The sequence below is a fragment of the Capronia coronata genome (genome assembly GCF_000585585.1).
Source record: "Capronia coronata CBS 617.96 chromosome Unknown acBCG-supercont1.4, whole genome shotgun sequence".
NCBI lineage: Eukaryota > Fungi > Ascomycota > Eurotiomycetes > Chaetothyriales > Herpotrichiellaceae > Capronia > Capronia coronata.
The window spans coordinates 411,059-426,559 of NW_006912896.1; the positions used below are offsets into that span (position 1 = coordinate 411,059).

The 15,501-nt window shown below is 52.7% G+C and overlaps 4 protein-coding genes across 4 annotated transcripts; 1 reads left to right on the top strand and 3 right to left on the bottom strand.

Annotated features, from left to right (window-relative positions):
* Positions 1-513: 513 nt before the first annotated feature.
* Positions 514-7,895, bottom strand: A1O1_04710 (uncharacterized protein; the record flags this gene model as incomplete). The annotated part of the gene is made up of 3 exons (XM_007725599.1): positions 514-7,651; positions 7,720-7,751; positions 7,803-7,895. The coding sequence occupies 3 exons, from the start codon at positions 7,893-7,895 to the stop codon at positions 514-516; spliced, it is 7,263 nt and encodes a 2,420-aa protein (XP_007723789.1).
* A 748-nt stretch (positions 7,896-8,643) lies between these two features.
* Positions 8,644-10,313, bottom strand: A1O1_04711 (uncharacterized protein; the record flags this gene model as incomplete). The annotated part of the gene is made up of 5 exons (XM_007725600.1): positions 8,644-9,073; positions 9,129-9,537; positions 9,607-9,781; positions 9,865-9,971; positions 10,034-10,313. The coding sequence occupies 5 exons, from the start codon at positions 10,311-10,313 to the stop codon at positions 8,644-8,646; spliced, it is 1,401 nt and encodes a 466-aa protein (XP_007723790.1).
* A 987-nt stretch (positions 10,314-11,300) lies between these two features.
* On the top strand, positions 11,301-12,948 carry A1O1_04712 (uncharacterized protein; the record flags this gene model as incomplete). Its single annotated transcript, XM_007725601.1, has 3 exons — positions 11,301-11,828; positions 11,898-12,035; positions 12,091-12,948. 3 exons carry the CDS (start codon positions 11,301-11,303, stop codon positions 12,946-12,948), a joined length of 1,524 nt encoding a protein of 507 aa, XP_007723791.1.
* Positions 12,949-13,465: 517 nt separating this feature from the next.
* Positions 13,466-14,795, bottom strand: A1O1_04713 (uncharacterized protein; the record flags this gene model as incomplete). Its single annotated transcript, XM_007725602.1, has 3 exons — positions 13,466-14,008; positions 14,175-14,350; positions 14,525-14,795. The coding sequence occupies 3 exons, from the start codon at positions 14,793-14,795 to the stop codon at positions 13,466-13,468; spliced, it is 990 nt and encodes a 329-aa protein (XP_007723792.1).
* Between the last annotated feature and the right edge of the window lie 706 nt (positions 14,796-15,501).

Here is a 15,501-nt window from a genome sequence, read left to right on the forward strand (position 1 = left end):
CATCATTCATTAGATCACTGTCTCCCCCCTGAAGAACAGTCAGTCCACCACGTTTACCGAGTAGTACATAGTAACCTCATTCAGTGGATCCGCACCCCAGGGGTTCCTGCCGTATCTAGTCTCTTGTTTTCTAACCTGGTATAGCGCACATCATCACACAACTACTAGTACTATGTACGGTGTACGTACTATCCGTGGTTGATTCGGATGCCGTGCCCTTTCTCACTCGGGACATCGGCAATATATATCTTGGGAAAGTATGTGTTCCATCTCTAGCACGAACCGGCCCACATGGCACCCGCCTATGATCATAAACTTATTAGTGCCCTTCAGCAACATGTTCTCCGTGGAACCCCCCTTCCCATCATGCCTAACTCCTTCCGGTCGAGCCTCATCACCCACTTCACAGTCCGCCATTTTGTCTGAGTTCAACGCCTGACTCCATTCATGCATTGGTCATCATATCGTAAGTTTCCCCCTGAACACCAAAGTATCCCGACTCTCCCGCCGGCCCTAGAGGCCATCCCGTGGCTGTCCGTTTGACGGCGAGGGTGGGCTTCGATCCGGCACGAGGCCATTCTCTTGAGTGCTTCGTTCGGTGTTGCCGGCCTCATCCGCATGTCCATCGAGAGTAGGTACTCTCGCAAGCATACGATCTTTTCCAGCAGCCTCCTGATCCGTGCCCCTTGGCGCTGATTTATCCACTGTCGTCTGCCCAGTTTCGGAGCCATTGACCCTGCTTGGGTCCTCGTTCTCCGCGGCCGCATGTGCGTCTACTTTCTTCATTACCTTTTTGAAAGATCGTCTCAGCTTCAACTTGTCCGCGATGCCACTAGGCATCGACTTGTCACCGCTGTTTTCTGGTTGTCCATTCACTTTGTCGCCCGGGGTAACTTTGGAACCAGGGGGTGTGTTCGCCGTCGCGGCGTCAGTCGCCAGTTTTGTATTCTGGAGATATTCGTCCAGCATGGATTTGAGAGCTGTTTGTCTCACTGGTTTGGCAAGGTAATCGTTCATGCCAGCCTCCAGACACTTTTCTCGATCGCCACGGATAGCCGAAGCCGTCATGGCGATGATCAGCACCTGGCTGACGTGTTGATCCGGGTCCGCTCGGATTGCCTTGGTTGCCTCATAACCATCCAAAACAGGCATCTGAACATCCATCAACACCAAGTGGAACGGCTTCCCTTCTTTGCTTTTGGCTTTCAGTGCTTCATAAGCCTGTTTCCCATCCTCATACGCCTCGCATTTCAGCCCGAGCTTGGTGACGAACGAGATGGCAATCTTCCGGTTGATTTGGTTGTCTTCCGCAATGCATACGCGCAACTCTTCCCTTGGGATCTTGCTCAGGTCACAGAAACTGACGTATTTACGCTCCGTCTCGGGGCTGGTTGCCTGTGACCATCTCGCCATGGGATCCGGATCCCTGGCCGCTATCTTCATGTCGCCCGGGACACTGTCATTCTTCGGAGCTTTCTTAAAAGTAAGCGTAAATGAAACAGTCGTTCCCACCCCGGGCGTGGACTCGATCCAGATCTTACCGCCCAAGACATTCTCAATCATGGCCTTACAGATGCTCAGTCCCAGTCCGCTGCCACCGTACGAGCGCGCTGTGGACGAGTCTGCTTGTGAAAACGGCTGGAATAGTCTGGACAGTTGTTCTTCGGTGATGCCGATGCCGGTGTCGGAAACCGAACAGGTGATCTTAACTCTGTCTCGGGTCTCGGCGTTCTTACGTGCTCTGACCGTCACCGACCCTTTGGGTGTAAACTTGTAGGCATTGCTGAGCAGGTTCATGAAGATTTGGTGCAGTCTTACAGGGTCGCCCAGGACCAGACCGTCTTCAATTTGAAGATCTTCCAAGGTTTGCAACCCGTGCTCTTGGTTAGTGTATGCCAACGCGCGTACCACCTCCGTGATGGTCTCCTTCAGATCCAAGGGGACTGTGAACATCTGCATCTTTCCGGCTTCGAGTTTGGAGAAATCGAGAATATCGTTGATGACAGTCAGTAAAGTGTCTGCACAGACTCGAATGCTGTCGGCATATTGCTCTTGCTCCTTGCTCAAGGGTGTTCCTTTGAGCAATTCAGACATTCCGATCACGCCGTTCAACGGTGTCCGAAGCTCATGACTGACATTGGCAAGGAAGATTGACTTGGCTTTAGCTGCTTCCTCCTTCAACTTTACGTTGTGCATGGCCTCAGCCTCGGCCTTTTTCGCCTTGGCCTCAGCCTCTCGAGCAGCTGCGAGGGCTCGTCTTTGAGATTCCACCATGCTAGCGTTCGAGGCGCTCACTTTACGCACCTTCCTGTAGAGAAGTGCATTGCCCAAAGAAATAGCCACCTGGTTCGTAAGAAGATTGAGGACAATCATGTTACGTTGCGTGAAGGCATTTGGCCGACCTTCCAGATGGATAACTCCCATGAGGTGATCGGCTTGGATGATGGGGATGGCAATGATCGAACGTCCGGAAGGGTTTCGCGCCAGATACGCGTCTCCGACGTTCGAGAAACGGTCGTCTTCGAGTACGTTTTGCAGGTACACGGTCTCCCTGGTGCGAAGAATGTAATGCGTAATCTGCTGTGCTGCTTGATCATCGATTTCAGAAAAGGGGATCCCATCAGGGTAAGTCTTGACACCGGTTTCATGATCTGCGCTTGCTGCCACGCACCAGCCTTGATCTTCGGAGTCGATCACAATGGCGCAGAACTCAGCCTGACCGCCTACCGATTCAAGGATGACCGATATCATCTTGGACAGGAGATTGTTGATCTGCAGCTCGGAGCTGATGACCCGGGAAAATTCGAGAATCGAGGTTAGATCAAGTATGTCCAGCCCGAGACCGGGTACGTCTTGTGGACTTTGAACCGTTCCGCTTGCTTTGGGCTCAACCCAAGCACTTGTGTAGTCCCGTCTGTTCTGGACTTGAGCCTCCTCAGTTACCGCAAGGGAATGCAAGTCTTGTGTCTGTGTAGCCGTGTCCATCGTCCTAGATGTTGTGGCTGTCTTGATCACCCATTCGTGCTTATCAGAGAGCTGTTTAGCTTTGCCGCTTGCGCTGATTCTATTCCAAGCTGCGATGGCTTCTTGAAGCATGACTTTACCTGCCCTCTTTCCCCCTCTCGCAAGCAGGAATTCCGCCTGCATTTCGATGGCTAGCGCTTCTTCAAGAGCAAAGCCGTGCACTTGACAGTGATCAATTGCCAGTTCGAGGTTCGAAGTGACGCTGAAATGAACATGGGAGACGTCGGCAATGGCGGCCTCGAGAATGTGCGACCAGGCAAAGTAGTTCACATCATTGACTGAGCCCCAGAGATCGACGAATCGCTTGAGCTCCTTCGCCTCTTCGATATAGGCTGCGCGTTCTGCTTCAGGCTTCTCTTTTGCAACAGCTAAAAGGGACAAACCAAGGTAAAATCGAGCCGCACAGGCGGGTCTGTTGGACCAAAGATCGTCAAGGGTCGTATTGACCAATGCTCTTCCCATTTGGACCACGACCTCGTGATAGCCCATCAAGTGGTAGGCAACAAGGGACAACGAACGATATATATCACGTGATCGTTGCTCGTTGGCCGAGAATTTGGCGCATTCCGCCATCCAAGTTTCGGTGTCATGATCTTTGTCGTTGAGAAGCGTCTTAGCGTCTGAGGCGAACGTCTTTCCCTGTAGTGCGCGGGAAACCTGTCTCGTGGCAATGAGCAGAGTTCCACCTCTGCGGTCTCTCTCCCAATTCTCGAATTCTTCAGGCCCGTAGTTGCAGAATGCCTCAACTTCTGACAGATCCTGACCCGCCCAGAATCTGGAAACTGCCATCACGCCTACGTTGAGCAGGCTCACGAATCTATCGCCAGATGCCAACGAGTACTCCAGCGCATTGTCCAAAATCGGAAGAAGGTTCCGCACCGGTGTCTGAAAGTGGCCGATAAAAAGCGTAAATAGCGTCCAACCTCTGCCACGGGTCCAAGAATCTTCACAGATGGTGTAGAAATCGTGCGCAATGTCTCCATAGGCCACTCCCAGCTCGACATCCTTGAAGCGACCTATTGCAGCCGCACCAAGCATTGCGAAACCTAGACCAGCTTGAACGAAGTTGCCGCGATCCAGCACGGCCTTGACGTAAGAAATCACTAGCTGGTACCACAGCAAGGCATCAGACCAGTACAGAGCGCCCAGGGCTTCGCTGAGAACTGTGCCCAATGCAATCACGGTCTTGTCCTCGCTCAGAGGAGTAGCCAGCAGTTGATCTTTGTCGAGCTCCCGTAGTCGATACTCCAGCTTCTTGAACTCGATGTCGCAATCGTCCCAGGTTGTGGTGGGCATCGGCAGTCCTAATTCTTCGAGACACTCGCGCTGCGATGCGAACGCCTCAAGGAATTTACCTTGACTGGCCAAAATCCGCCCTTTGAGGATGAACGACCTCGTTTTGTCGGCCGAACAACGCGCATGTGCAAAAGTCTCCTCGACAAGTTGGAGCGCCTCCTCTTTCTCCCCTTGAACGTACATGCTCTCGGCGGTGTTAACGAGGAGTTGAAGCGTCTCATCGTAAAAGACATCCGGATTATCTGTGTTCCACTTGTCATCCTGTAACAGCTTGACCCCTGTTTTGTAGTACCAAAGTGCAGTCTGCTTTGCGCCAGTTTCGATCGCCTTCTGCGCCCCACGCCAGAGTACGTCTCGGTACCGCATGCGGGTTGGTACCCGGTCTTTGACAATGTCTGCAGCCAGACAGATATGGCGCGCCAACGCATACAAATTGTACCGGCATTGACTCAAAGACGGCATCATGGCCTCGGCGATGATGAAATGCATCTTTGTGACATTTTGGCACTCACGCATATCGTTTGCCGCTTTCAAATACCGCGCATGTGTGAATCGGAACTCATCGTCATTGGTTCCTGGCGTAATGATGTATGCGTTGACCAACTGCTGAAGTCCGTTGACGCAGTCAGTCTCGGAGAGGTTGAACAATTTGGCGCGCTTAGGGCAGGTCACATCGTCTGTCTGGTCTGGACCGCTACTATAGAAGTAGCCTCCGGTCATGATGGACTGAATCAATCTGAAGGAGAATGATGTTCCAATCAACGAAGCCCACGCAAGGACCGAGCGAGCCGCGGGTGATAGGTCTTCAAGGCGCCTTGCCATATAGCCAATATCCATGTTATCTTCCGCGTTGAACTCGTTGAAAATCTTGTCTAGATCGAATTGCCAACCCGACTCTTTCCAATCGTACCACAAGCAGTTCCGCTGGTAGCACGTCTGGAGTATGTCTTTGACCAGAAAAGGGTTGCCTTCGGACTTTGCATGTACGACGGCAGCCAGGGGGATTACCGTCTCTACTGGCTGAGACATGGTGGCAGCGACATATTGGAAAACATCGTTTTCTCGAAGATTTTCCAGTTCGATCTTGTTTCCTGAGTCGAGATCGAGAATCCTGGCGGCGCTCTCCGGAATCTTGCCATCATCTACCCGACAGGAGAGGAGTAACACGACCGGGACCTTGGCTTTGATGATGTGCATCACCAGGTCGATTGACTCATCGTCTGCAGCTTGTAAATCATCCAAGCAGAGACATATCAACTTGCCCTTGCTAATCGTGCGCAAGACATCCATGTAAGTATTAATCAGCCGGATGGACTTGGAGTTTGCTGGGCCTCGTAAAAAGTCGTTTGCATCCCAGGCATTGTGCATGGGGCCATAGTTCGCCTTAGGGCCGCTGTCAACGGTAGGGACTTCGGTATTGACGCTCGGTGTTGTGGCATCATTCTTGGCCAATAGCTTTTTCGAAAGGACCGCCACATCAAGTAGCGTCGCCGGCAAGTCCAAGATGGAATGCAGAACGGGCCAAAAAGGAGTTACATGGGCCCGCAGATGCTCATGATACGGCGTATTGACGTCCTTTTCCGAAAATATCTGTCTGAAAAGACTAGCCATGACCTTGATCAGCGGCTCGAATGGAGATGGGCGAGCCTTGTCGAATCTTCCAAGAGCGAAGTACCCGTGGCGCCGGATGACGGGTTGAACAGCCTTGATGAGCGCGGTCTTTCCTACTCCAATAGGACCCAGGATGGTAATGACATCGGTCTTGGTCCGGGGCTTGTACTTGTGGCTGTCTCTACGCCTGGTCATCATTCCAGGTAGTGAGTTGGAGGTTGGTTGAAGAGCGCCAGAGAGATTGCTGGCCCGATCCGAAACTACGTCCAACGGTGTGCCTCTTGGGTCCGGGGCGCCGCGGCCACGCTTACCGTAGTGACCGGTCGTGCTTCCATAGATTGGGTTCAGGACATGACCCTCCAGCCCGATGGTGGTGGAGTTGCTCCGGGATTCTCTCAAACCAAAGGAACTTGATGAATCGGACCCCTCAACACCCTCCAGCCCCTCTGCACGGCCTTCAGATATGGAAGAGTTCGAGGCCGCGTTCGCCACGTTGTATTGCGAGGCCGAGTGTCGGTTCGTGGCGGAAGTCTGGCGCTTGTGGGCCCTCTCGATAACCTTGGTGATTTTGTCTATCTCTGCTTCCCGGCCGAATTGTTTCGTGGGCAAAATGAAGAACGACGAGACATCTCTCTGCCCAACCTTGTAGTTTTTGATCTTCTCCTGCTCACCCTCGCCCAAGTATTTCTGGATCTGCGTTAAATCATACTTGAGTCCGCTGATGGAGTGATACCGCTCATCCATTTGCTTCTGTGTCATCTTGGCGATGATCTTGGAAATGGCATCAGGGATGTCCATACGAATGGCAGTGACCAGGGGTAAGCGATGTGCCAACACCCGTTGGACAATATCGATGGGTGTCTCGGCATCGAACGCTGGCTGACCTGTAAGCAGAGTCCAGAAGAGGATGCCTAGACTGTAGATGTCGGTCCGACTGTCGGGATCTGCCGGCAGCCGTCCAGTCTGCTCGGGGGCGATGAACTGCAGTTTGTTCTTCACTCCGATTTCCCGGCTGACTGTGGCCCAACCCTCACTGGATAGTAGATTTTCGAAAGCACGCGGGCCATTTCCGTGATTCAGCAGTTTCACAGAATTGGCTTCGCGGTTCCAGTGGAAGGTGTCGGAGCGAATCTCTCCATGGACACAATTAGCGCCGTGATGCAGTAGCTCCAGCGCCTCTGATGCACCGATCGCAAAGTCCAGGAACGCCTGAAGAGGGACCTGCTCGCCGGGCGTCCCTTCGGTGCCCATTCGATTGACTTGTAAGCCGTAGAAGGCAGGTCCGAAATCCAGGACTTCTCGTAGATAATTCTTGCCAGGCGCCTCATAGATACACACAAGCATAGGATGCGTATCGCCCGGCGTCGTCGCGAGTTTGACCATTTCCAGGGGCCGGAGCGTGTGGTCGCCTTCGGGATCCAATTCTTTCATGAGTGTCTGATTGTATTGGAATTCCCTCTCCAGGCGCAGCACATGTGTGCTGATGCGGGCCAGAACGGGCACCCATACTGGCTCGGGATCATCTCTTGACGACAGATTCTCGCTGTCTGTCGAAGTAACACTGATGCTACTCCAGTGGTGATGCCTTAGGGTGGGACGGTGAGCATCGAGTTTCGGAGAACTTCTGGTCGAACCGGAGTGCCCGGAGATACTGTTCAAAGTGCTTGCGGAGGTTCGAGGTTCGACAACTTCGGGGTTGTGTAGTATGCCGTAGACATGCCTGCTCAATGCCACCACGGGCTGATTAGGGATTTCCGTGACCGCGGATATGAATATTGAGGGGCTCACCAGTGATCATAGGTTGAGTGAAAGGGCGCAAACTGAGTCTTGATCAGCCACTGCCTTCCCATACATTCTTGCTTCAATCTTACCGAGCGATCCCAGGTGTAGTGCGGAATTTGTGCAAGGCGTTCGAAGAGTCTGGCGGGTGGAAGCGGGAGGTCATCCCCCAGGATATCTTCCATCTTCTCTTTTGCGAGCACCCGTGTGCGGTCACCTCATGGCGCGTGTGGGAATGGCTTGTTGTTTACGGTCGGGATGCCCACGTGCAGATGCCTGCGGAGAGGGCGAGGGAGACGACGGAGGGAAGCGCCGGCACTCACAACTGCGCGAGAAGTCCGTTCTACCGGGCGACGAGGAGTGCAGCTTGAGCGGATGGGACTAAGGAGACGAGTGAAGGGACGGAGCGCAATGTTAGCATGTTGTCTCCTGATGATCAAGCGTCGATAAGTTGCGATGTCCGGTGGTGTGTGGTGTGTGGTGGTAGTAGTAGGAGGTACCTAGATTTCTACCAGAGTAAAAGTCCTGTGTAAGCCGCAGTCTGGACCAGCAACCGAGATAGTAGTAGTCCGAGTCGTGGATCGAGCTGCGGCACTCCACCGCGAGACACATCCGGGACACGCCTCTACCACCAATCATCACCAGTCCATCAACCAGCGCGGGCAGCTTTGGAGGAGCTTAAGCTTTGATGCTTCGATATATCCGTCTGCTCACGGCCCTTGACTGCCAATTAACGTCCTCGCCGCCAACATCTCAGGGTCTTTAATTCCCGTCGCCTTCCCCGCAGGCTCGAGAAGAGCCCTTGAGTGGGTGAATATGGAATACACGTACCCTCTTGCGCTGCAACCATCAGTCCACTCTCCGATTGGAAAATTTGGTACAAGATCCAGATGGGGATCTCGGAACAGTGCGACTCTATTCTACATATTGCGTCTAGACCTTGGCCTTGATATTGAAACCAACCTGGGCGGTTCTTGAGAGAACAGTGAAAAAAGTCCCAATCAATAATGCAACACCCGCAAAAATGATGAGGCCCGAGTATGCGCCATGCTGAGTGTTCTGGATCGCTCCTCCAATGGGGCTTCCAACCAGGACACCGATCGACGCGAGGGCATACAAGGCACCACTTCGAGCGCCCAGCTGGCTGATGTGCCCGAGCCTGGCTACCATGGCTGGAATGATTGACAAGGTGCAGCCCGAGGCGAATCCATACATGATGGCATAGACGATGATGGGAGCATTAGCAGCCGCCGGCAACCAGAGGGCGAGAGTCATGATGCCCCCAAATGCCGAGAAGACAATCATGACGTTAAAGACACCGAAGAGATCGCCGGCATGAGCCGGCAGAATACGGCCAAAGGTCCTGTTCTGCGTGTCAGTCGAGGCACACCGAACCCAGTTGTAGGAGAGCAACTCACGACGCCGCGTTCATGATTGGAATCAAGTAGCTGGCCAGATCTGCCGACATGCCCGAATCCTCTCCTTGGACAATGAGAAAGTTGAAAGGGAGGAATCCGCCGACATAGGTGAAGAAGCCGGCGAGCGCGAGCAGGAGAAACGGCGTTTCGCTGAACGGCTTCACCATCGCCATGAAATCAAAAGGTCGATGGGCCGGCGGCAGGCGAGATTTGACCGTGAGATTGACTATGACCAGCAAACCCAGGAACATGAACGCCACGGCTCGCATCGCCCACCCGAAGCCGATTTGAGGAATCAGGCGTTGGACCATGATGGGAAGCACGACGCCACCGATGCTCGACCCAGAAACCATGATGCCGAAGGCCAGTGCACGATGTACGCGAAACCAGCTGCCGCAGGCCGCAATGACTGACCGCAACCGATATCAGCTAGATATCCTCCGAAGCAGAGAGGCTAGGATGGAGAGACTCGACTTACTTGGGTAGAAGAGAAAGCTGCACCCCAGTCCACTGCAGACCGCTTGTGCGAGGAAGAACTGGTAATATTCCTTCGAAATCGAAGTCATCATCAGCCCAAAGACGTGGAGGAAGGAGCCCAGTAAGAGTGGAATCCGTGGTCCAAGTTCGTCCGTCATTCTTCCGGCGATATAACCCTAGCAAGAACGAAGAGAGAGTCAGCATCCCATCATATCCTAGTAAGAACTGTTCTGGACAGATGCGCCTCAAAGCAACGTACCGGGAAAAACAACATGAACGACTCGGTCGACGGGATCCAAGCAATGGTACTGGAGGAGTACTCTTTCAACTGATGTTGTGAATAATAATTTTGGAAGACACCGATACCTTTGTTGGTGGTGATTAGCCGATATAACAGATGAAGCTCTAGATCTAGGTCAGAAACTCACAGTTAATCCATCCAAAGCTGCAGAACGTCGCAAAGAATCCTCCCGCCACGACCAGCCAAGCTTCAAAGCCCCCGTCAGGGAAATCTGCGGGATCAGGTTTGGTGCCTTTCTTTTCCATCATTGTGTCAATCTGATCGGATCCCACTTGGTTTGATGGTGGTGCTTCTGGGTCACTCCCCGGCTGGAAGCCATTTGCAGCATCCTTCTCTGAGGTCTCTGACAGGTCGGCTGTAGGGAGGTGGGAATCAAGGGGGGGTGATCGTTCAGTCGAATTGTCCATCGTAGATATAAAGCTATCAAAACAAACAGCGTCCCAGAGGATGGAATGAAGTCTTTGGGGAGGAAGAGGAGACGAGTGCAGTAAAATCCAGCTGGTAGAATTCCCTCTTTCTCTCAAGATGAGAGGAACCAACACTTTATATACATAGTTGACGGAAAATAATGAAGGACTCTGGCCGCGACTTGGACTTGGTGGATCAACGTGTAAACTTACGGAGATGTAGTGACGATTAGGTATGTACCCCTGTCACTTGCTCGCCGAATGGTCCCCAAAAGAGCTGAATCTTTGTACGAGCATGAAGATTATAAAGAATTCTTTGAAATTGAAAGCTCGGTCGGGTTGAAATGCTCTGTACAAAGTGGTTGATGGCTCGTGTGGGCCACAATCAATAAGGCAATCGAACTCCCCTGTTCGTTTCGTCGCAAAATGGTGCCGAATGTGGTCTAGCGGAAGGGAGCTCCACCAATCAGTATATAGACAAAGTGGACATCATGGTCAACGTCTAGGGGTCCCGCGAGTTGTTTTGTTAACTCCGAACCGCAAACCGAACGGCACCGTCTCGTCCAACTTGAAGGACAGCCTTGCGCATACCTCTGGCCAGGATGTCAGCATTTGGTTTTCGGACCTCGCCCTCACAAGTCCAGACGTCATGGTAGGTCGACTCCCAGTCTCACCAAGTGATGCAGTGCTTCGGCTCAACGATTAATACGACGATATGCGGGCCGACTACTTCGGTATTGGTGCACGCTGTCGGGAGCTGGCAACAGAATTGTTCAACCTTTGTCACGAATAGCTGCTGACCCTTGCTGTTCTCTACCTTTAGGTTGGCGTAGTCGGGAGGTCGAAGGGATGTCACGACTGTAAGAGACGCAAGGTCAAGGTGAGACGAAAGCGATCTACACCGTGTCATGGAGATCCATCATGCGACCGACTTGCAGGCACACTGACTTGTGGCCATGCTAGTGCGATTACCGAAAACCAACCTGTATGAGGTGTGAGAAAGCTGGCATTGCCTGCAAGGGTTATCATCGCGACACGGTCTTTGTCAATCGAACTCCTGGGAATCCCTCGACCACGGCGTTGTCGGTGCTGAAGCGCAGCGTTGACTACTATAATTGCCTTGAAGATCAACCCAAGGGCTTCGCTGCGCATCTGGAAGGGCTCAAAACACACCTGCTAGTCGGTCCGCGAACACGATATCGGCTGCAAGCCTTGGAACTCTTGAAGAGGCTTTACCTGCCTCAACCGACTCCAGCCAATATCAAAAAGTCCTCTCTCTTCTCCTGGCTCCCCATTGTTTGCGAGCTTCAGGGGGAAAGCCAAGCCCTCGACTACTGTCTACTCACGTTCTGTGTGATCCAAGTCGCCGTCAGCAATCCGGGCAGCCCCTGCGTCGACGAGTCATTACAGGTCTACAACGATGCTCTGCAAAAGCTGCGGGTGGAGATTGAAGATGCTGGCTCCGGACAGAGTGACGAAATCCTAGCTGCCATCTCTGTGCTTTCTACCTGTGAAGTATGGACTATATCTCTTTCATCCGCAGTTTCTGTCGTCGGTACACGGAAAATCCCTGACGGAATCTAGTTGTTCGTTTACCCTACAGATCTCTCATGGCGCGCCCATGCCCAGGGCATACGGGAAATCTTGCGTATCCGGAGTTGCACGGACGCCTCATCGACCACAGTCTGGCAGAGCTTCTGCACACGAATTCGAATCGTCCTGGTACGTTTGCTGTACAAGTCCCATAATATCCTCCAAGCTGACCAATAACAAAAAGCTACTTGAAGCTCTTTCGAGGCGTCGTGCTCCCTCTACCACATTCCCTCAATGTCACCAGCTCGCGTCTACCCTGAGCAAGGAACAGTACGATTCACTGCATGCACTGATTGATGTTGCTTGGGAAGTGCCTGTCCTGCTGGAAGAAATGGACCAGCTGACCAGCAGTTGCAATACAACGATGCCCGTGAACGGACATGCCAGAGAGGATCTTCTCAAGCCTTCTCTTGCCGTCCTCGAGAAGCTTTATGAGCGTCAGGAAAGATACAAAGTGGAAAAAGGCACTTCGCTATTATACTGGGCCGTCCCATCCAGCGTGGACAATCCGACAGATGATGGGGGTCCCAAGCTGTTTCCTTTCGCCCTCCAGTTCGAATCTCTGGAAACTGCCTGCCACATGATTCTCTGGTGGGCTATCGTGCTACAGGTCTTGGGCAGTATGATTGATCTCCACGAGCACTTTTTCGGGACCTCTGCTACCGCTACTACGACTACTCCTACCACCCTGCCATCGACGTCCGATTCCAAAGTGGCAAGGGCACGGGGGCCTGAATCCGAATCCGAATCTGAATCTGGACCTCTCCTGTTTTCATATTCAGAAAGCTCCCCCACATCTATATCCTCCATTGTAGAACAAGCCGACAAGCTGGCGCGTTATATCTGCCAGTCCATCGAATACTGCTACCAGCTCGAAAATGGAATCATCGGCCCTCAACTGACAGCCTATGCGCAGTGGGTCACGAAACTGTACTTTCGACGGTTTCGTCGTGACCGCGAACTGGCCTGGTGTTCGAACATCAAAAACATGAGAGGTCCCGGGTTCCGCCACGGGATCGAGTTGATGGGGTTTCAGGATTGAGTGGCCTTGGGATATCGTTGTGGGAGAGTAGTCCCAGGAGTGACTATCTGCGTCTGACGATGGAAGCTCGGAAAACTCGAACGCTACAATGCAAGTATAAATTAGGTACATGTACTGGGTACAGTCAAATAGATGCTCGGTAAGTGAGGCACCTTGGAGAGTTTGCCTAGGATCAATGCCCTGTCATCATTTCAAACAGAAACGTCAATTACGGTAGTATACTTATCTAATTCTGATGCTCTAAATAAGGCTGCGATGCGATACTCGCTACTACTGTTGCCGCTGGGATATCATAGAGTTCCGTTAGTGCAGCCAGCATCCATACCCTCCACGCGGATTTTTGCCATCGTTGTTGTAGCTCGGTGCAACATGGTCTGCCAGCAAGAGATCCCCTCTATCAAGATTCTTTCAGAGCCCGACGCTGCCCTCCATTGCCATTACCACATTCGGTGTACCGCCTCGGCCCCCAAGGGTCAGGGTAGGAGTGCTACCATGACCCATCAGCACCGTATCCAGACTATCTGTATGCGATGTGGTGTATTCCTGCTGCTAGCACTGCCAGGCCGATCAAGCTCCGGTGGCGTTCTCCATGAAGGATGTGCCCTCCCCCATTGCTGGTGACTGGCGGTGTAATCTCTGGACCTCCTGTTGCAGAGGCAGAGCTAGCTCCAGTGCCGCTTCCGGCGAAAGTGCCCCCAGTTGTATTTGGCATGATTCCGCCGGTAGTACTGTTGTTGCCGTTGCCTACAGTGGCAGAAGTAGTCGTGAAAGGAGGTAGTAATGGCGTGGGCAACGATGAGTACGTCGCCTGGCCGCCCACTTCGCTTGCAGGTATGGCTGAGCCAACGCCACTGCTGGTGAAAGGTGTGGGCATGGGCAACGCTGAAGTATTCGGCTCATCACTTGAGTTTTCCTGGTAGATGTTGCCCCTTTGTCCGTTGGCCAGCTCGTAATCACCGGTGACCAGGTTCACGTGGTCCCCAGCAACAGTTGTATAGTTCCCGCAGGTGATCGAACCGTAGGAGCCATCGGCAAAGTAGTAATTCGTGGTGAAGCGATCCTGATCCAATTTTGTCAGCAGATATCCAGCCAGCCAGATTATGCGGGAGGAATACCCAACACATTGGAATGTTGTAGCTAAGCACAAGAAGGCACTGGGTGTTCTGTGCACCTGTTTTCAGTCAGAGATGGGTGGGGAGCATCTTCAATCGCCACTTGCAGCAAACCGTGGCAGGTGACTCGCGACGCTGGTAATGCACACCAGGAATGCTTGCGTCTCCGTCAGCTCGCGGCGGGCTGGAGTTCACTGTTTGAAGTAGGTTGAGGTAGAGGTTTGCAAGGCCTGGGCCGATGACAGGAACGTCCCGAACAGATGCTCCTGGCGGTGAGCAGAGATTGTAACCTGGGCTACATGATTGACGGGGTCCAAGTTCAGCAGCGCAGACACGCCAGAAAAACGGTAACAACGTAGAGAGAAACGAGAGAAGGGAAGGTAACATCTTTACCAGTGTAGTCCTTGATCAGCACCCTGCACGGCCACGAATCAGTCCGACAGCAGATTATGGGATTTGTAGACGATGCAGCAAGCCGGAGTAGCATGGAACATGAATATGAAGAATGGAGGCGTTGTTCACGGTAGAAAGAGCAGCAGTCTTGTGTGGGAGCCTGTCTTCAAGTTCAGCAGAAGGCAACTGCACAAGAGCAGGGTGAGAAGGCAGGAGCGACTCAAGGCTGCACCCTTGGACTGCGCTTCCGGCGAACATCTCTGTGAAGCTGTCGGCGACGAGTGCTGCCATCGCCAGCTCGCCGCTTTCAAGCTTCATCTTCCCTTCCGCTCCTCTCGCCATTATTATCGTTGTCTCCCAGCCTCTTGCTGTCTGTCTCTGCAACCCCCTCATCCAATCTCCTCCTCCTGGCTGTCACTTACTGCTGGTCGTCGCACCCTCGTCGTGATCGACATTGTTGTTTACCTCGAGTCTTCGAAGTCCGGCCCATGCTTCTGGGCATTTGCGTGACGCAGATGAACCTCTCCGCAAGCAATGCAGATCTTCCTGGACAAACGTGACAAAGGTCAGAAGAAGAATTGGTCAAAGCCTCACTGCAGTTCGAATAAGGAAAACGAAACTGAAGATGGCAGAGCGCAGGGACCACAAGCTAGGTACGTCAACAGCTGAGTCCTGGAGCCCCGACGTTGATGTTTATTACACAGTTATTTACATATGATTATTATCGTCCCACTCCCCTAGCTCTCTTGGCCGATCTTTGTCTAGTACTAAGGGGGACGTCCCCACGATCGTCGTATGGCGAAAGATGTGAGCCTAAGGGCCTTCAACTTTGGCATGACATTGACGCTTCAGCTCAATTCCTCTACGAATACCATCCTTGCACTGGGCAACCAGGCGGAATTGCCATTTTTCAAGAGATGGTCAATGCTCTGGAACTGAAACAGATGCTGGACAGGAGGATTCGACCTTTTCTCTCAACTCAGGAGAATCTATTGCTGTCGTGATGCAGTGATATTTTGCATCGCGAGTCGAGCACTGCCATCAGTGT